The sequence below is a fragment of the Mesoplodon bidens genome (genome assembly GCF_964165515.1).
Source record: "Mesoplodon bidens genome assembly, chromosome: 2".
Taxonomy (NCBI): domain Eukaryota; kingdom Metazoa; phylum Chordata; class Mammalia; order Artiodactyla; family Ziphiidae; genus Mesoplodon; species Mesoplodon bidens.
Window position 1 is genome coordinate 132,073,811 of NC_138177.1, and position 21,287 is coordinate 132,095,097.

The 21,287-nt window shown below is 41.9% G+C and overlaps 1 protein-coding gene across 1 annotated transcript in view; it reads right to left on the minus strand.

Annotated features, from left to right (window-relative positions):
* The window catches only part of PGM1 (phosphoglucomutase 1), a 56,642-nt gene that overhangs the window by 7,425 nt on the left and 27,930 nt on the right, over positions 1-21,287 (minus strand). The window contains exons 2-8 of the mRNA XM_081217133.1: positions 19,553-19,715; positions 19,062-19,208; positions 17,260-17,385; positions 14,714-14,904; positions 13,284-13,438; positions 10,716-10,831; positions 1,208-1,343 (exon numbers count right to left, since the gene is read on the minus strand). Of these exons, the coding sequence (XP_081073259.1) occupies positions 1,208-1,343; positions 10,716-10,831; positions 13,284-13,438; positions 14,714-14,904; positions 17,260-17,385; positions 19,062-19,208; positions 19,553-19,715 (1,034 nt within the window). The remainder of the gene's footprint in view (positions 1-1,207; positions 1,344-10,715; positions 10,832-13,283; positions 13,439-14,713; positions 14,905-17,259; positions 17,386-19,061; positions 19,209-19,552; positions 19,716-21,287) is intronic.

Below are 21,287 nucleotides of genomic sequence, written 5' to 3' on the forward strand. Positions count from 1 at the left end.
CTAGAGAGTTCATGACTGCTGTTCTAAATTACCAGATTTTTCTGGTTCTTAGAAAGTAGAGATTCTTGCATTGGTTACCAGGGCTACTGTGTGGTACCATGTGGCAGCTACTACTTATACCTTCCACAAAAGAATAACCTGAGGGAGAAAGATAGCAATATACTTGTCCAAAGACAAAAAAAGGATTCTGATTAAGGAGACCAAGTTCCTGAAGGCTGAATTCTTTTCCTGACTATCCAAAGATCATGGACAATTAAATCTGTGACATATTTTTAAAATTCTCTAGTCTAACTCACCTATTTTATAGAGAAGGCAACTGAGGCTCAGAGAAATAATACCTTTGTATTTCTTACATAAATAATTTATTTAATATGCTTTTCCTCATATTTATTTTCCATAATTAGAACAGTGAGGTTCAAGAAAAAAACTATTAGATTTTTACACTTACTGGGGGAAAGGCAAATGGAAATCAGTGAAAAGTACAACTGGAAAAAAATGTTAATGCTTCTTAAAAATAGAAGTATGTATGGTAAAGAAGACTTACTAACTAGTCTAAGTATTTTGTCCACTGATGAATCCCCAGTGCTTGGCAGAAAGTAGGTACACAGTCAATATATATTGAATCAATGAATGAAGTATTGATAACTACACAGCCTTTGGGGACCTATTTTAATGAGTCAGAAAAGTTGATTTAGACTAAGCATAATTGTTTCCATAATTTCAGAAAAAGTTTCCATACTTTCAGTGTCCCAGAGCTTATAGAACACTTTCAGACTCATATTTCATTTAATCCACTCAATAGCTAGACTGTTATTTCCATTTCTACAAATGAGAAAACTGAGTACAGAAAGAGGTTAAATGACTTCCCAATCTACTAGGGGGCAGAAATAAAATTCTATTCCATTCTTCTGAATCCAAATCCAATGTTATTATCATGTCCACCTGATAGGTACATTTAAAAGGCTGACAAAAACATTCATTCTTTTGAATATGTTAACTAAAAATTTTAAGCCTCGTTCTTTATGGCTAACATAAAAGTTGACTTCATCTCGACCCTGACTGAATTACATTAAAAATCCCCAACTGATAGAGGCTGAAGGGACTGAGGTTTTATTATCACTTAAGACAGGAAAGAATTTGTATGCATGAGAATTCTCTCTGTCCACTTCCCCATGCTACCTCTGTACCCAGCCAGGCTGTGGCTTACCTGGTGAAGAAATTCCGGCCATACTTTTGCCAGTGATCTTTGAGGATGTCCTCCACACTCTGTTTGCGGGTGGCTAGGATGGAGAGCCAAGCAAGGACAGCCCAGAGTCCATCTTTCTCACGGATGTGGTCAGAACCTGGTCAGGGGGACAGCATGCGGCTGTGAGAAACGTGATTTCTCCAAAATACTTGGGAATAAACTCCTCAACAGTATATGACCCAACCGAAAAAGTCATAAAACTTTACTGAGGAACTTGAATACATGGAAGAAACCGCATATTGAATAAAGCCACATACTATTGAAAAGAAGGTGATGCTTCCCAAAGTAATTTAGAAATTTAAGGCAAATGCCAACGAAAATGTCAGCAGAATACTTTGGTGGAACTTGATGTATCAATTATGAAGTATGAATGTGAGTGGAAAAAACAAAAGAACATGACCACTGTGAATTTTTAATAACTAAAATAGTCTGGTAGCTTAACGGAACAAAAGAGAGCACCCAGAAAGAGACCCAAACACATATGAGACTTGAATAAATGATAAAGGTGTCACTTTAAGGCTTTAGGAAAGAATGGATTACTTTTTAAGTAGTATTTGTCTAAATAGCTAAACAGTTGGGAAAAAAATCAGTTTTTTCCCTATAAAACACCATACAAAAAGAATTCCAGATGAATTATACATTCAAATATAAAAACTGAAAACCTTTAAATATTAGAAGATATATATAATTTTTTTAAATCTTAGAGATGGAAAATACATATAAATTCAGAATTCATAAAGAAAAAAATCTGAATTTTTCTACTTAAAAATTAGCATTTCTATCAGCAAAACTACTATAGATAAAATTAAAAGGCCATTGGCAAACTAAAAAAAAAAAACCTGCACATTTGCAATATAAAGTAGATATTTAAAACACTCAATATAGAAAAGGTTCTTATATATTCATAAGAAAAAAGTAAAATCTCGATAGAAAAACAGGCCAAGGATATAAATAGGCAATTCATCGAAGAATAAATATAGGTACTCAATTTACATAATAAAAAGCTGTATTATTTTTAAGAAGACAAATTAAAGTTAAAACCACAATAAGAAACTGCTGCTTGTTTGACAAATGGCCATAGATTTAAAAATGAGAACACCTAGCATCAGGGGAAGTATAAGGGAAATGGGATTCCAACATGCTGCTGCTGGGAGGGGTACAACCCTTCCAGAGAGCAATTTGGCAAAAAGTATGAAAGGCTTAAAAATGGATCTACTTAAAAAAAAAAAAAAGGACCTACTTGTGGATCCAGGAGCTCCAATTCTAGGATATCTTTCTTTAACCAAAAGGGGTTTGGTTAAATAAACTATGGCACATCTGTCTCCTGCTAAAGTCCTTGCTAAACTCTTTATCAAAAATAACAGGGCTTCCCTGGTGGCGCAGTGGTTGAGAGTCCGCCTGCCGATGCAGGGGACACGGGTTCGTGCCCTGGTCCAGGAAGATCCCACATGCCGCGGAGCGGCTGGGCCCGTGAGCCATGGCCACTGAGCCTGCGCATCCGGAGCCTGTGCTCCGCAACGGGAGAAGCCACAACAGTGAGAGGCCCGCGTACCGCAAACAAACAAACAAACAAAAAAAACCAAATTGGCTCCTTTGGATGTGCTTATATGCATGGAGACCCTTTCCCAAGAGCCTGATGGGGAACAGAACTCTCATTTTTTTGCCTTTGACTTCCTTATTCTAAAAAGAGCAGACGATATTGAGCTTTACTTTCTGATTTCTAAATAGGACTCGATACAATCCCTCTAATCATGTTTTGCATGTTATCGTGCCTTGAATTTTTTTACGTACCTCTCTGTCCTTCTTGACTTCCCACTGGGTCTTATTCTCCTTAAAACTGTGAGAGTATCTAGCACAATGCTGGCGATGAGGCATGAGGCAAGTATGTTTCCTTCCTCTCTTCATCCTTTTTGACCCAGCTCAAATATCCTCTCCTATCTGAGACTAGCTCCCAGCTTCCCTGGACAGTGATGAGCTACTTGTTCTTCTTGTATAGCAACTGTTCAAAACATGTGGTGTGGCGCCATACTCCTTGAGCCTCAGCCATCTATTTATGAGCCTTTTACCCCACTATCCATGTATGTCTTGGCGGCATCTCTTACATCCTTGTAATTTAGTCTGGTGGCTAGCATAGCACATGGAATATATTAAATAACTAATTGTGAAGGAGTTCATAAATGAATTAATCTATTAATAATCTATTCCAACATCTTCTCTTTCTCTTTTTGGTTCATAAAAATATACAACTTTTTCCCCCAAAAGAGTCCCTCTTCAGTAAGACACTACTTTTAGAAACAGCAGTTCTCAAAACCTGGATGCTGGCAAACTAGAAATATCAGGAAATACTTTTAGCACTTTATATAACAAATTGAAGAAATGTTAACCTAATTTTATTAGCTATGGACTTTTATTTGCCTTTAGTGCTATTTCAAGGAACAGAAAGTTAGCTCTCTGGTTCCTACAGCTTTTTTTTTTTTTTTTTCTGTTGTACGTGGGCCTCTCACTGTTGTGGCCTCTCCCGTTGCGGAGCACAGGCTCTGGATGCGCAGTCTCAGCGGCCATGGCTCATGGGCTCAGCCGCTCCGCGGCATGTGGGATCTTCCTGGACCAGGGCACGAACCTGTGTCCCCTGCATCAGCAGGCGGACTCTCAACCACTGCAGCTTTTGCAAATGATGATATGTTTTGGCAATAGTTTACCCTGAGCAGGAAGATCCTGGCAGCTTCCCCAGTATACTGAGAATTCATGACCGAAGTGTACAGCTTGGAATTATTCATCTGTGAGCCCCTAGGTTTGGTTTTTTTTCTGTCCTTCCTTCCTTTTTCTTTTCTTTTTTCTTGGGGGTGGGGTGCAGAGAGGCGGAAGGGAGGTGGCTAGACTGAAAGCATAGGGGGCAGTGTTCCTTTGTGCTTTTCCTATTCTAAGTAATGAATTGGCTTTTTCCTTTATGTAGAAATGACAATAAAATCTAAAAATCTCACCCAACTCTGACCAAGTTACTTGGAGATAACTAAATCACACACCTAATATTATAAACAAATCATCTGCCTTGGATAATCTAAATAAATATTCTATTCCACTTACAGAATCTCCAGTCTCTTTGAAAATTCTCATTAATTTCACTAATCACCTTGGATGTATCAAAACTCTAGGTAACTCTGACTAATACTCAGGAGGTCTGGGTAAATTTCATTTTCTTTAGGGTTCTAATGAATGATGACAAGTTAGTAGTGAAAAAAGGCAATGGTGTGTGTATGTGTTTCTCAAGCTACTGTTGTTTTTGCAGTTGTGGCAGTTGTTGTTCAATGGAAAATGTTTTATGCTTAAGAGTCAGAAAACCTGAATCTGAAACTTACTTATCAGCTGCTTGAATTTGGACACGTCACATAACTTTTCCAAGCCTCAGTTTCTTCAACTGTAAAATGGGGATAATGCCACCTTTCTCACACAATTTTAAGACTTTACTGCGATAGAGAGTGGAAATAGTTTATAAATTGTTAAGTATAATATAAATGCAAGATACCATTATTAATAAGGGAAAATAAAAAACTTTTAGGGAAAATTAACATTTTCTACTACCTCATTAAGCTTTCAAAAATAACGTCTCCTAACTTTACATAATGGGAAAGAAAATGGAATATAACCCAATATGTTCTTTTTTTCTGGGCAGTGTGATCACAGTGCTTTTCTCTTCTTCCTTATCTAATTTTTTCCAGTTATGAATGTGAATTACTGGTATCATTTTTTTAATTAAAAAAAAAAAAGCCAATCCCACTGAAGTGTAAGGAAAGGGAAAACTATCAGCAAGCACCACTGATCCTAGCTGACAGGAGTTTTGCCTCAGGTCTTTTCATATTTAGTCCAGGTCAGGGACCAACTAAGTCTATGGGGATTCTGCCCTTTCAGCATCTTCAAACACCTGTCACTTGACTTTGGCTTAATCAGCACCTTGTGATATGTATAAACTCTGCTCAGTCAGGGCACACTCTGGTCTCAGCCAAGAAAAATGTCAACCTTTGTTTAGGGAGCCAAGAGCCAATAGTTTCGGGATTAGGTTTCATTTACCAGTACGAGCATTTCAGGAGTGCCTGGGCTCCTGCCTCTGCCAGGCCAAGGCCTGTGGATGGACTACGGCAGCAGAAAAAGAGCTCCACAGAGTTCTCTGAAAACCCTAGCATCCATCTGTCTGCCTCTGTCTCTCTGCCTCTCTTTCTCTGACCACCTCTATCTCTCCTTCAATCTCCTAAACATGCCTGGAAATGTCCACCCCACATATACCTATTAGCCTGGCTAACATCTCCTGCAACTACTTTCAACTTCCTCCTTATCTAGGATGCCTTACTTGTTACCCTCTGTCCTTACCCCTATTCTATCACACCCTGTCTGCTCTTACCCCAACCTACGCCAAGAATTGTATCCCCAGCTTGTGCCTGGCATGCAGTCAGCTCTCAATACAGGTTTGCCCAGAGAATGCCCAGACCTCAACTGACTGGCTGGGAGGTCCAGCAGACCTGCTCTGTCCACAGTGCTGTCCTCTTTGGCTTCCACTGCACAAATGACTTCCCTGTGAAAGGGCAGATAAGCTCCTCAGGAAGCCTTTTCCAGACCACTCCGGCCTTCAAGGGGGCTCCTCCTCAGCAACCCCCAAACTTTCCATTTATCAATTCATCCTGCGCTGCTTCATGACTGCCCCTGGAACTTTGTTTCCTTTGGAGGAAATTGGTAAGCGCCTGACAGGCAGGAAACGTGTCTTAACCCAGACTCCATTTGATACTCAACAAATTTGAATCAGTGCCTACCATGTTCCAAGTATATGAGAAAATACTAAGATGAATAAGATATGTTCCCTGCCCTCACAGATGAGCACAGATGTACAGATGAGGGAGACAGACATGCAGGTAACAGCTTAACTGAGTTAGTTATAATTAGGGCATCAGCCTGAGAAATTTCCAGAGATGGGATGCTCTAACCTTCCTGCGGGGGCTTTACCTACAGGAAAATGTACTCAGTAGGTATGCAAATCAGAGCAGGCAGAGAAGTAGATAGGACATCTAATCCCCTACACCACAGAACCAGGGTAGGCGCCCTGACTATACAGTTCCCAGAACATACTATACTTCAGTTTCTATCACTTTCGATTACACTTGTAATAGCCTGGCCGGGGTCCGATTTCCTTCCCCAAATGTGGCCTCCACGGAGTCCTCCACGGGGAGGTTATGCTTAGCACTGTGTTCCCAGAACCTAATTCAGTATTTGGGATACAGTCAAAGCTCAATAAACATTTGAGGAATGAGTTGATGAAAAGAAGTACAAATATGAAGGACTTTTCATAAGAAATTAAAATTAAAAGAAATCTCTGCAAAGCATGAATGCTGTACTTCTTCAGGATATCACTCCTATATAATATATCATCACTAGGACCTTTTCAAGATGGGATGGGGGAAAAATATTGCTAACCTTTGGACCCAACCAGATCAGAATTTACTGGCATATTTCCACATGATACCAAGTTAATCCTCAACCTGGTTTCCTATCCCTCTTTCCCAAGACCCCCCACTTTTCCCAAGGAAGAGTTTCAAAAGCAGTGACATTCTATTCTATTCAGTGACTTCACTTTCTACTTCCTTCCCAATTTCCCAAGAATTCAAGGTTTCCCTCCACCCTTGTGCATGAACACATGCATCAGCATCCACAATTAGGGGGGCAAATAACTGCTCCATGAGATCAACCGAAAACAGCAGGTTCACCCTGTCTAGTTCTGGTAACCTAACAAAAATACCTTTATCCCTGGCATTTGTAATGCTGATGTCTGAGGAAGTGTCATAGCCTTGGTGGCTACAGTAATCATGTAAGACAGTTGCTGTTTCTCCACCATGAACAGACTAACATATACTTGGTAAGAGTCATATTATGGCTTGTGCTTTTAAATGCTAGTGGTTTGTTTTATTTGGTGAGCCAGTTCTGAAGTCTGACTCCTATGCACCTCTTTGCCAGTAAACTTCTCCTTTTCTTTCATGAAAGGTCATCTCGTCTCACAAAGTCCTTGGGTCCTCAGCTCTGGACTATGGAGAGGGAATGATGCTGAGTCCCCCACAAGAGTCCCAGACTGCAGCCAGAGGTGAGGTGGGCATTCTCCACGGAGGTGGGTGTTTAAGCAGAAGAGCACTGACTGGTTATTTATGACTCCAGCAACACACAGAAAATTATGTCGGATAACATTTAAAGTTCTTTCCTTTCCAACATCAGGATTCTGTTAGTCTGAATGGAGGATGCCAAGTGAAGAGTGTGTTCTCCCATTCATTCAACAAGTGTTTGCTGAGCACCTGGTCCATTTTGGGATTTATAGGAGGCTCTGGGGATATGACGGAGAACAAGACAGATGTGACTCCTGTCCTCATGGAGCTTACAATCTAGTGGAACCAACAGACGTTATTCAAGTAATCATAAATAATTGTAAAGTTACAGCTGTAATATGTGCAAGGAAGAAGTATGCGGTGCCATGAAGTCCAATAATAAGGGGATTGGACCCACTCTGGAAGGTTAGGGAGGCTTTCCTGAGAAAATTGCCTCTGCTCTCGCCTAGAAAAATACACAAATAAATGACCCTGTACTCAATTAAGCTACAGAATTTAAATATTTCAAAGCTTGTAGAATCACTTCTCCTTTAAGAGAAGCTCTGTAAAGGAACCGTTGGAAGCATCTGCCAACAACAGACATAGTAGGTGGAAATTAACTCCTCTATAAATAAGGAGATCAGAAGTTCAGTTAAGTAAGTTCAGCTGCACTCACTCATCAGTGGAGACCCATGGCTATGCAGCCTGGTTTTTTAAATGCTTATCTCAGAAATATTGCACAACAATTGTCTTTTTTTCAGAGAGAGAGAGAATGAGTTTGTGGATTGTTCTTATGATGAATTCTCTCTTTTGATATAAAAGATATCAAAGGGAAGACAAAACCATGGTTGGTACTTAGTATTTGATGAGTGGGTTAATAAGTAAACAAATAAGAACAAGCTTTAACAAGAAATAATTTAAAATCTAATACTTGGGTTCAAAGAAATCAGTTCCACAAACGTAACATGGGGACTTTTCTTGGCAAATGTTCCTAAGTAAAAGCTTGAGGGGGTTTAATTATCTACATTACATGGGCTAGACAGTATTATGAAATGTCCTAAAAGCTAACATAAATGAAAGTTACATCAAGAAAACTACAGGGTCCAGTTTTCTAGAAATAGTCATCCCATCTACTCTTTTTTTTTTTTTTTGCGGTACGTGGGCCTCTCACTGTTGTGGCCTCTCCTGTTGCGGAGCACAGGCTCTGGACACGCAGGCTCAGTGGCCATGGCTCACGGGCCCAGCCGCTCCACGGCATGTGGGATCTTCCCGGACCGGGGCACGAACCCGTGTCCCCTGCATCGGCAGGCGGACTCTCAACCACTGCGCCACCAGGGAAGCCCCCATCTGCTCTTTGTCAGGTCAACCCTGGAGGATTTGGGCTCAGTTCTAGATATGATCTTCTTCAAAGGGCATTGGTGAACAGGGAAGCATCAAGAAACTCATGCTGGGTATATAACCAACGTGAAGTGGGGGATGACTGGAGGACTAGGGATGGGTGGCCAGAGAAGAGAGGACCTGAGAACTGCCCTCTGGCATCTGAAGGCCTGTCATGCGAGGGAGGAGCAGCTTGTGCCGTCCTGTCTTCAGGCCTGTTCCCAGCCAGTCAACACCTGGTTGGCTACTTGGCTCTAGGACTCTGACCCACCTTGACCAATGCTACCCACATGGGTCTGTGGGGCAATATGTTACTAGATATACCACAAAAAAGAGATATCGCAGTTAACTATACTTAGGTAAAACTGTACAAACAGGATTCCTTATAGCAGAATGTTTTGGAATATTCAAATGATAACATCATCACGAATATCCAAGATAGAAAGGTATATTCCAAGTTTCCCAATCTGTATTGAACTCAGAACTCTTTCATGGAACTAGTATCTTTCCACACATCCAAACACCCTGGAAAGACCTGTTCTAGACTTTTCTCTTTTCGCTAGGCTCAGCACTGAAATAGGTACATGGGGTCAGGAAACCAAAAGTTTAGACATGGTGCCTGCCTTCAAAGACAGCTTCATCCATAGGGAAGAAATATTGACACCAAGTCTGCACTGGATAACACTGAGGAGATTTCATGGGAGAAGACCACCTCACAGGTCCATTGGGTATTCATCTAGTATCCCATGGAGTAACATGGTACCATCCATACTTTATGAGGTAGGAAAGGACTAAGCAGTAGACTTGTTACCTCTTACCAAAGACCTAGAACCTTGGGAAATCATGTAGCCCTTTTTGTAGACATTGTTCAACCCCCCAGACTCATCCATCTTTCTTAATACTCTCCAATTCCATCAAGCCAATTCATTACCAAGAAGTACTGCCACTCCCTCAAGGATATTAAACTGCTTAGAATTTTGTCAATGGGTGTCTCAAATTTACCAGCTCATTCTACGCACCCTGCCCTAGGACCTGTAGGAAAAGAAATCAGCATTCTAGTCTGTTTAACTAGCATGACTTGCAACTTAATGGCAAGGCTGATAGAATGCTAGATTTTGATCTTTTCTTTGCTAAAGGATGGAAGAATAGTACTGAAGGACCCAGAAGACTACCCAAAGTATTGGGTAGAGGAAATAGGGCCACTGAAGTACCTTGTAACCTGGCTGCTGGAGACAACACGAGGGAAAGGGCCACACGCCTGAATGAATGTTTAGAAAAGAAAGAGACTGATGTAGGATGGGTTACAGGAAAGGTCATGGCGGTGGGAATTCAGGTCGATATTGGACAGACATAGAAGAGGAGAGAGAGCATAGAGAGTGGGATCTAGGGGTCTTGGAACATCTCCCAAAGCGTACCATGTTCTACACTTTCATCATACCACAATTTACATGTAGATCCTTGTGGTCAACTTCTTGATCACCTAGCAACTTAGCTCCACCCTAATGGTCTCCCTCCACTTAACCGTAATAAATCACAACCTGTTGCTATGGAAAACGTGTGCCTATTAAAGAGGAAGATGTAATGCTGTGGTGAAACCTTCTCTTAAATAAAAACAAGAAACTGACTCGCTCCACCAGATTTCTTCCTAGAAATGAAAACATTTATAAAGGTTTCCTTGACCACTGAGGGAAGAAAAATGTGTTTATCACTCTGTTTAATCCCCACAGACTCAAGGATCAAACTTCCTGCCTCAGTAGATGTGATCCTCTGAAAGTAAAATTAGCCTTCCCTGGCAGAACGTGCTCATTGCTTTTCAAATGTGTACACTCCATCAGGGTTGTTATAAATAAGCTGTATCTTGATTTAGGACACATCAGCTACTGTTGCTATTTCAGTGCTGCCTTTAGCAGTCTAAGCTTTCTTTCACTGCAAGTAGCATTTACAGGAAAGAAATCGGTGGCTCAGGACTGCACACTTACCGGTCCCGAAGCTCTCCTCCCCACAAAGGGACAGTTTGCTTGCATCCATCAGATTCCCAAAAAACTTCCAGCCAGTTGGGGTTTCATACAAAGTGATCTTTGTAGCATTAGCCACCCTTCAAAGGCATGAAATCAAAGTTACATCACAGCAGGACTGCTAGCATAGCCACGTGAGGGATGGAAAACAGCAACCATTATTGTATCAAGGGTCTCATTTAGTATTCCTCAGAGGTACACATAATTCTAAGATTGGTGAAAAATCATATGAGAAAACTTGCACACAATGTGCTATTATATGTGGAGTCAGCGGAGGGGGGAAAGAGGACGAAGAAAGAATTAATTCAGGTCACTGAGTTTAACATTTTAGAAGAAGCAACAGTGGCAAAATGGGCAAGGCTGTTTGGGGGGCCATTTAAACCCACATGTTTTGGATATAGACAGTATTTATAACCATCCCATAGTGAATAAAAGAGTGATGTTTTGATGCACCTATAGTCATAGAGACATAGAATACTGGGTCTGGGAGGTCAGTATTTTACTGAGAAGGAAACATGACCCAGAATGTTATGTGATCAGCCCGAGGTCACACGGCCAGGATGACCAATGCCTGCTATCCAGCTGCCCAGTCAGTGCTCCTTTCATTTCCCTGGAAGGCCCCCCAAGGACAGTGCCCAGTGCGGTCTCCCGTGTGCACCAGCTGCATACACATTGATGTATGGTCCCCTGTCCCCTCCAACATATCTTTTACCTCTCCCTATATTATCCTTAGCCTATTTGAAACCTTTGAGTGACTGTTTTTTTAAACCCTTGTCCTTTGAACAGGAAAAGTTACCTACATTTCATTTACTCTTTTAGTGAGATTTGCTTTCCAAAATGCTTGTCTTATCACTAGCAACACAATATCATATTTCAATTCTAATATTTGAGGAAAATTAGATCTACGATTTTGAAACCTGTGAAAGTACAATGAACTTTTTTCTGGGTAATGAGGTATTTTCCATTGTGATGCTATATGTGGATTATCAATTTTTTCAGAACTTGGAATTAAACTGTTTTGGATTACACAGAAGGTATTTCAGGACCTGATCAGTCTAATGTACAAGAGCGTGGCCACACACCAGCTCACGACTTTGGATGGAGGATGTGAAGGCAGAAGTACCAGATTCTAATTCTAGCTCTGATGTAGCTGTGGGGTCCCGGGCAAGACTGCTAACTACTCTTTTGGTTTCCTCCTCTTTAAAATAAGGACTGCTATGAGGACCAATTGAGATGGTGAATGTAAGAAGGCGCTGTGTCAACTACAAACTACTATATGAATATTAGCCATTACTTTGTTAGCTGAAGTCAGCACTAGTTCTATAACACACACACACACACACACACACACACACACACACACACAATAGAAAACTACTGTATAGCTCAGTGGTTGGGAGCAAAGGTTCTGGGTTCAAATTATGCTCCATCATTTACTAGCTGGGTGACCTTGGGCAAATGAGTTAATTTCTTTGTTCTTTTGTTTTCCCACCTGTAAAGAGATATAGCATTTACTTAATGGGGTCGGTCTGAGAATTAAATGACTTAAAACATATCTAGTGTCTAGCATAAGGTAATGTTCAATGAATATTAATTATGATTGTAAGCGCCTAGATACATACATTCTGCTTTTCTCCCTGGCCTCGACCTTTTATTCATTCACTTGTTCTTTTTCTATTCATTCAGGAAACATTTATTGGACACCTAACATGGTCTAGTTAATACTCTCCCTGGTTGGTCCTCATTTATAACTTATATTTTTCAGATGTTTTAGATGTGATCACGTAAGCTACCCTAAAGCCTCTGCAAGTGAGATGAAATACAATCAATCAATAAATAAGCAAGTCAGAGATATCAACTGTTTACTGTCACTGGTACCGCCTTTCTCAAAAACTGAATGCATTTGTTTTTAACTATCTTAGCTTTACGTTTACTCAGATTTTAGATAAATGAACATTTACTATGCTTGTGTGTGTATGGGCATCTGACGGGGGCTGGATGAGGAATGTTCTTTGAAAGTTCTGCTGAAACACTGATCTTACATCAGACTGCTCTTTCACCCAAACTCTGTGTACACTGCAAAGGGAAAGTGAGTCTCTAGAATGATGTCTTGACTACAACAAAGTGCTATCCATTCATTTATTCATTAACGTTCAATCATTCATTTTTAAAAATGATGTGTGTGTGTGTGTGTGTGTGTGTGTGTGTGAGGCACACCATGATCAGGAAGAGTTTAGGACAGTGAATAAGATATTCTTTTCTCTGTAGAAGTTTCTAGTCTAACAGGGCAGATAGTCAAGTAAACAGGTGATCAGGGCACAGTGTGATAAGGGCCAGGATGGAAGAAATGCAGGGTGCTAAGGGAGCACAGAGTGGGGACAACCAATCCAGAAAAAAGTTCATCCATTCCTTCATAAAATAAACACTTCCATAGCACATACTATGCATCAGATGCCCTAGCTGAAAAGGGAAGAAGGATGTTCCCAGCACTGTGAAGGGCCTGGCGGGAGCCAAGGGAATGGAGAGACGTACCGGTCCAGGGCACCACTGGTGGGCATGCTGCGTGCAAAGCCGCGGACCCCGGTTTGCTGGAAATATGGAATGCTGAAGATGTTGGCAGCAATGACAGCCACAGAGTCTGAAGGGTTCACAAAGAACCCATGCTTGCCCAGAATCATGTTTCGATCCTTTGGGAGAAGGGGAATTCAAAGGAAGATCTTTTAATCAAAGTGCTGAAGAAACCAAACTATCTTACATGGAGGTTTTATAAAAGTTAAAACTATGATACATTTATTCATACTGGCTTCTAAACACTGGATTTTATTCCTAATGGATCTGTACAGTACCACTGGGCCAATGGCACCTCCGTGCCAAAGAGCTAAAACCGTTCTAAATTAAAGTGCAAGCACAAACTCCTTCTGGGCCGAATCCTCTGTTCTCCCTCCAGAGGCCAGCTGACTGTAACCTCCCTGACCTTTTCCAAACTCTGGAACTAATCACCTCTCTTCTCTCCCAAAAGAGAGGAGAGATCACAATGAGAGGAAATATGGGCTCTTTAGGGTCTGGTAGGTCTACCAGGCATCCTTCAAGGAACAAAGCAGATTTCCTCAAGGAAAGGCTTCTAAACCTTGGGCCCTCCACGTGGTGCAGGACCCAACAGAACATGCTGCCACCTCACTGCTCTCCTGGTGCCTGACATACCGGAAGTACTCAAGTAACTGAGAGTAGGGAGGGAAAAACTCCCATCATGCACTGCCACAGAAAGATGCATTGCAAATGATGTCTGCTAGGGACCCTTTTAATTTCCCCAAATTTTGATATTGGAAAATCTATTTTTAGGAAACAATGAATTCTAGATGATGTTAAAGAATAATAGCAACCACCAAAATATATTTTCGACGAAGTAAATACGTGTAGTGTTTCCTATCTCTGAGATATCAAGTATACAAACCTAGGACAGTTTCCCTCCTCGTCTGTCATATACTCACCAATGTAAACAAAAGTGCGTGTTCATTTAAAATATTAATTGTAGCTAAAGAATAAAATGTTAATTCTCTCATTATAGTTTCATCTTTCAGCTAATGTGAATGAACAGGTGGGTATATTATAAGGCCAAGACCCTTTCCAGAGATTAAGTAGCTAGCTGCTCATTTAGAGCAAAAACCTACCTCAGGACAGGTACCTAGAACCCAACTAGTTCATGAAGCACCAGTCATGACATCATAACCAGGCCCCAATTACCCTGCCCCTCTTAGCAGACATTAAACACATGGGTTCCATTTCAAGGGCTCATTCTGTTCAAGAGGGTCTTCTAATAATTGAGCCCTGACTCCAGGTGCAATGAAGGAGGTTGACTGGCACTCCTAGGCCCACAGGGCCTGGTAGAAGCCGTCCGCTTTTTCCCCGTCTTTAGGATCAGGCCTGACCTGCATCAGAGTTCACTTAAAAACACTTGTACCCACCCCATCTCCATCAAAGGCAGCCCCAAAATCATGCTCTCCTGTCTTCATAGTCTCCACCAGGTCAGCTGCATAGGTGAGGTTGGGGTCAGGGTGGTGGCCTCCAAAGTCCTCCAGGGGAACACAGTTAACTGCTGAGTTTGCGGGGGCTCCGAGTTCTTCACAGAGGATCTTCTTCACATACGGTCCCACAACTATGCAGAGCGTGAAATAAAGAACCAGAAAATAAAACTTACTACAGGAGGTGAGGACTTACTACATAAGGTGGAGGTGTTCTAGGGAGAATGGCAAAGAGAACATGCAAACTGTATTCAAGGGCTTGTGGGGAGACAAGTCTGGAGTAGAAAGTTCTACAAACAGGAATATTGAGAGATTAGGTTGGAAAGGGTGAGGCCATTTATTGAAGGAAAGAATGGGGGAAGGGAAGGGAGAGAACCATTATGAGGGCCCTGCTACACACCTGGGCCAGGTGCTTCTCAACTGTTTTCTCACTCAGTCCTTCAAAAAAGGCCCATGAGGTGGTACAGCTTAGTGCTTGAGAACCTGGACTCTGGAATCAGAGTGTCTGGGTTCAAATCTCAGCTCTGCCAATTATTGGCTGTGCCATTTGGGGAAAGCTATTTAATCTCTTTGCTGTGCCTCCGTCTACCCCACCTGCAAAACGAGGATAATAATAGTAGCTACCTAACAGGGTTGATGTGAGAATTAAATGAGTTAATAGATATGAGGCACTGAGAACAGTACCAGCACACATTTTACAAATTTTGTATTACGATTATTTCCTCCAACTTATAGATAAGAAAACTGAGGTTCCGAGAGGAAGCTATTTGCCCAGACTTACACAGCTAGTAGGAGGGGGAGCTAGGATTCACAGCCCTGATCCTTCTCCTCTATCAAGCTATCCGAAAAACGGATCAAAAGAATACAGACAAACGAACAAAAAACAGTAACAATGAACAACAGGAGAAACCAGTCACATACTTTACGGTGATACTTAGTGTAACGATCAAGAATGTTCATCTCTAAAATGCTGAGAATGTTTTTTCACCAAGGAAGGTACCGACACCAGTATATGCCACAGAGGTCAGAACAGTATAGAATACGTGTCTCCCATTAGGGGCCTCCCGTTAAGGAGGCTACTGACACACCGCAGAATGAGGCCGAGGCAGCCAGGGCTGTGAGGGGTATAGCAACTGAGGCTTTCGAGGAACAACTTAAAGGCCTGGAGAAAGAAGTCAGCTTCGTGACCAGTAGCGACTAGCAAATACCCCATCACAGGCTCCATTCTCAAGCCAGCCCAGGCTTCTGCTCATTCCCCTAACGTGACTTCTATCTTTAAGCTTTCATGCATTTGCTACAGCCAACTGCCTCAGCTGGGAATGACCATCACTTGACTCTCCACCACCCTACGTCTTTCTTTCATAAAAGATGAGTTGGTTGCCACTTTTTCCAGGAAACCTTCCTTGATACCTTTGATCAAACTGTGCCTTCTTCCACACCCCAAGGAGAATACTTGAAATTCTACCTAACCCTCATTTTGCTGGCCCGGCAATGGTTGGTTTCTTACCTACCTCATCTCTCCAAGCATCGCAAAGCTCTTTGAAGAGAGTCTCTACTGAACCCCTGCCTACCCCCAAGCATACATGTAGTAGCTACTCAATACCTGTCTGTTGAATGCTTTGAAAAGTCAGAATAGCCTTTGTCTGAATCAGGAAGGACACCCATTCTATGGGACTCCAGAGGCAAGTTAGGACCCAACGGGAGAAGTTCCAGAGACAGATTTCAGCCCACCAGGAGAAGTTTTCTAACTGTGGTTTTGCAGTGTAACAGAAGGCCCTGACAGCACCATGGAAAGGGTTCAAGCACAGGCAGAGAGTCTTCCACAACCAGGCAGGCAGATGGATTCCAACACCAGGGAAAATCTCTGTGACTCAAAGAGTCTAAAATAGTAAATTATTACAAAACAAATAAACTCAAGTGCTCAGGAATTCCCTACATGCAAGAGAACCTCATGGTTCTGGTTCGGTGACAGCTGCTCTCTCTACTGACCTGGCCACACAACCCACAGAGGAAGAAGAGGGAGAGACATACATCCTGTTGTTCCTGAATTCAATCCTCAGCCTGCTCTGGTCATCTTCTAAGTAAAGGCGTATGTGGGAGCAGGCAAGTGGGGTGTGGGGCTCAGGAGGACGTTTATCGCATCTAGCAAACCACAGGCCCCCTCGGAAATAGATGGGGGCATTTAGGAAGAATGTTAAGGCATCTTCTGAGGGGGAGGGAGAGTACACAAAAATAGTTGCCTGTTACTCAAAACCTGATGCTTAATGTGGAAACGCTGACCTTCACACTACCTCACCACGAGGAATTTTTCCTGCATACAATTAGATTTTTATCTGCGTGAATATTACTCTGAAATTTTTGCAACGTAACTGTTTAAAAACCGTCAGAGAGAGTCTTAAGGAAAGGTTTATTAAAGCATCATAATACACAAAGTCAAGAGCTGCTTCATGTCTTTGGGGAAAGGGAACAGAAAACAAATGGCTCCATACCTCCATGCATGGCGTCTATACGGATCTTTAATCGGTTTGGACCAGAAAGCAGTTCTTTCAGTGCATTGAAATCAAAGATGCTCCTCAGCATCGTAGCATAAGCTTCCACCGAATCCACAATTTCCACTGTGAGAACAAGCAACATTAAAGATGGAGGAACTAAACACATTTAGAAATATTCTCCTCTGAAATGATCATATTGCTGTAAACGTGCAATTGCTATTTTAAAAAGACATTTATGGAGCAGCTCCAATGTGCCAGGGCCGTTACGTGATCTCTTATTCAATATTCACAAATTTCCTGAGAGGTAAATGTTATCAGTTCTATTTTATAGACGAGCAAGTTCAAGTTCTGAAAGATTAAGTAACTTGCCCACACAGCTGGGATGGGGCACCGAGGGGAATTTTGACAGAGTTTTGCCTGATGCTAAACTCTGTTCTGCTGCCGCATTGATTCCCTATCAGTCTCCATGAGAAGTGTATTTTGGTGTCAAAAAATAACAGAAAACGTAACACCTACTTTATTTTACTTTTTCTAGGCCCCTGGCCATCAAGACATATTAGTGAAAAGCAGAGAAAATAATTTTTAATGAATCACTTTTCACATGCACTGCTAAAGGAATAAAACAAATGTAAGAACTAAGTATTGTTCTTGTTGTTGAATTTTCACGGGTCTGAACATTTTCAAAACATGAAGTGTTTAAGACGTTCTCTACTGGTGTTTTCTAAACCCCAAGCATGTCTTCAGAATGTACCAAAGCACCCCTTCCTCTTTGTTGGGATCAAACTGTCAGCTCCTTATGGGTGGGTTCAAACAAAACATGCCTCCCGGGCTTCCCTGGTGGCGCAGTGGTTGAGAGTCCGCCTGCCGATGCAGGGGACGTGGGTTCGTGCCCCGGTCCGGGAAGATCCCACATGCCGCGGAGCGGCTGGGCCCGTGAGCCATGGCCGCTGAGCCTGAACGTCTGGAGCCTGTGCTCCTCAACGGGAGAGGCCACAACAGTGAGAGGCCCACGTACCACAAAAAAAAAAAAAAAAAAAAAAAAAAAAACCATGCCTCCCATAAACTTGCAGCCCAGAGGAAAGAATACATGTTAGAGCAAAGCTGAAACGCAAGGCACATCGCTAGCCCATCTCATCCTCGTTTATTAATATGAATCATTTTGTAAACATTTATTCCGTCAATTATTGTCAAAACCTGGCATTCGACACCAAAATGTTTACCACAGCTGCTACACGGGGAGTTTCAATTTAGCCCCCAAAATGGTCTAAGTTGATTTTTCTGAAAAGGAAATCAAAGCCCAGGCTTTGGAATCATTCACACCTGTGTCTGAATCCTGGCTTACCACTCACTGACTATGTGACCTGGAGCCCGTTACTTAAGCTCTCTCAGCCTTTGTTTCCTCATCTGGAAAAAGTGAATACTGACAGTGCTGCCCTCACAGGGCTACTGTAAGAATAAAATGAGATAATGCATGTGAAGAGCTTGGCACATAATAAAAGCTCAATAAAAGATAGCTATGAACATGATCTTACAGGTCTTCTCCTCAAGGCCGTTCATTTTATAGGTATGGAAACTGAAGCCAAGAGATTTGGAAACAACTCACCCAAGATCACATAGCTGATCCCCAGCAGGGCCCAGAGAGCCCAGGTCTCTAGACTTCCAGACCTGCTAATTAATGCATGTAAAGCTTGGTGACCACAATCTTTCCTAAGATAAAGACCCATGTTATTAAAACCTTGAAAGGCAAATCCCTCAAGTTGGAACTAGGAGTGGGCAAGAGAGGAGAAGAGTAAACATGCCTGTGAAGGGTTTGAACTTGTTTTCCAGGTCAAACTGCTGCTTGCCCAGAACCCCAAGGTCTACATGCAGGTCAGGACAAATTGCATAGTCTTGGATTGTCTTGCTGATTTGGAAAATTTTATCAGTTATCGCTTCCGGGGCAGGACCTGGAAATCAAACAGCAAACAGTGGGTCATTTTGTACAGTTGACATGGAAATACAAAGGACACAAAGCTCATCAACTCCTCTTTACTAGCACATCTGCCATGCCACCATTCAAGCAGCAAAGTATCGGAATTTTCTAAAAGGAAGTAGTATGTTAATGATCATTCATGCACGGCTCCTCATACTCAGGTACAGCAAAATGAGAAGCATCTCATTTTCACCAAAAGGAAACAAAAAGCTCCCTTGCTAAGGATCACAACCGGAACCCTGACCTCCCAAGGCCTTGGTTATCAGTTTGTCCTACAGAAGATAAAATTGGCTATACTCAAAATGACAGCAAACTCACCTCCATTGGAAATATTGAATTTGATTCCAAAATCTCCATTGGGTCCTCCTGGGTTGTGGCTGGCTGTCAGAATGATCCCACCAATGGCTTTGATCTTTCTAATGATGCAGGATACAGCAGGGGTGGAGAGGATTCCATTCTGTCCAATAACCAAGCGACCAATCTAGGAGAAGAAAGCCAGAACACACACTTTAACGTTAATAAATCCAGAGCTACTGCACAGAAATGCCAGAACAGCCAGATGGACAAAGAAATATTCTACTGGACAAGAAAAGATGTCCTTTAATGAACATCTAACAGCTTGGGTTAATAGTATTATTATATCAAAGTAGAGTATTTTATTGCTGTTTTTGAGTAATATTATTATTGAAGTAGAATCAGCATTGCTGAACAAAGCCATTCCTTCAGATAGCTTTTTGGGACTTTGTAGTGTATGATCCAGGGATGCTGTAAGGCTTTGGCAAGAAAACAAAACATAGCCTTTCCAGACTAGGTTCATAATTTGGATACATTAAAAATTTGTGAGAAAACCCACATTTTTATCCACTATAATCATACTTTCAATCCACATTGGGAAAGAGAATATAAATTTAACTAGTTAAAGGAATTCTAACCCAAACAGAAGGCTTCTGTAAACTAAAATATCTGACAAAGTAAAAAGGGCAAACTTTACATGAAGAGATGCTACAAAATGTATCTCATAAATTTATGTTTCCACTCAAGCTTGGATTTGGGGGTTCCTCAAAGCAGGACACACCTACCCACGCTACGGTGTACCTGAGCTACCACCTGGGCCTAAGGCAGGGAATGCTGGGAGTGTTACTGGGTAAACCAGCCAGAACACCTACATGAAAGAGCTACAGGTGGTACTTCTGTTGCGTTCTTAACTCACCTTCCCATATCTCTCACAGATGGTATCAGGACAGCCCCTTTGCTAAAATGAGAGTATTTGATATCTGTTTCAACACGACGCAAGTTGGAAAAGAAGGAAGAAGTTCTGTTCGTTCCTCTGACTAGAGAAGATGTGACTGCTACATGAAAAGATTTAAAAAACAAGGAGTTTGTGCCCTTCCTCCATTCTCCCCGCTGAAAGAAGGAAGGGACGAGGATGTTTTTAAGTTTTCCAGTTGTTATTTCTTCTTGCCCCACCCAACATAAACATGGTTGAAGAAATGACTTGATGGTGGAAGATGCGTTTCTAATGTTGAAAATGCCAATGAGATACCTGGATTCCCTGAGGAAGTTTTTCTGGGACTGTTAGCTTTGCCACCTTCCCGCAGGTCACTAACAGCTTGACTGCCTTATAATTAACTCTCTCCACTACCAACCACCTCTCAGGAGGCAGCCACTTCATTGCAGGCACATCTTGGGTCTCCTGTGTCTCTCTCTGAACAATTTCTCTTATCCTAATATATTTCTTACGTTCTGCCTCCCTGAGGAAGTGGTAGCTCCCTGACTCAATACAGTGGTAATGGTAACATCTCACCCTTCCAGCAGCTTCCGGGTGTGGTTCTGATGAAAATAAAAGCCTATGGCTGAGCAGTTCCATAATTTCGTTGAGAGGAGCTTACAGGTGGCAATTTAATTAGCCAGAGTGGCTGGTGGAGTTATCTGAAAACAGTGTTTGCCCATCAAGCACGCTGACTTTTACTTGCATTCTGTATGTTCTTAATGTGGAAGGGGAAACTGATCAATGAATATTAAGCTATGCCACCCAAGTCACCCCTTAATTCTA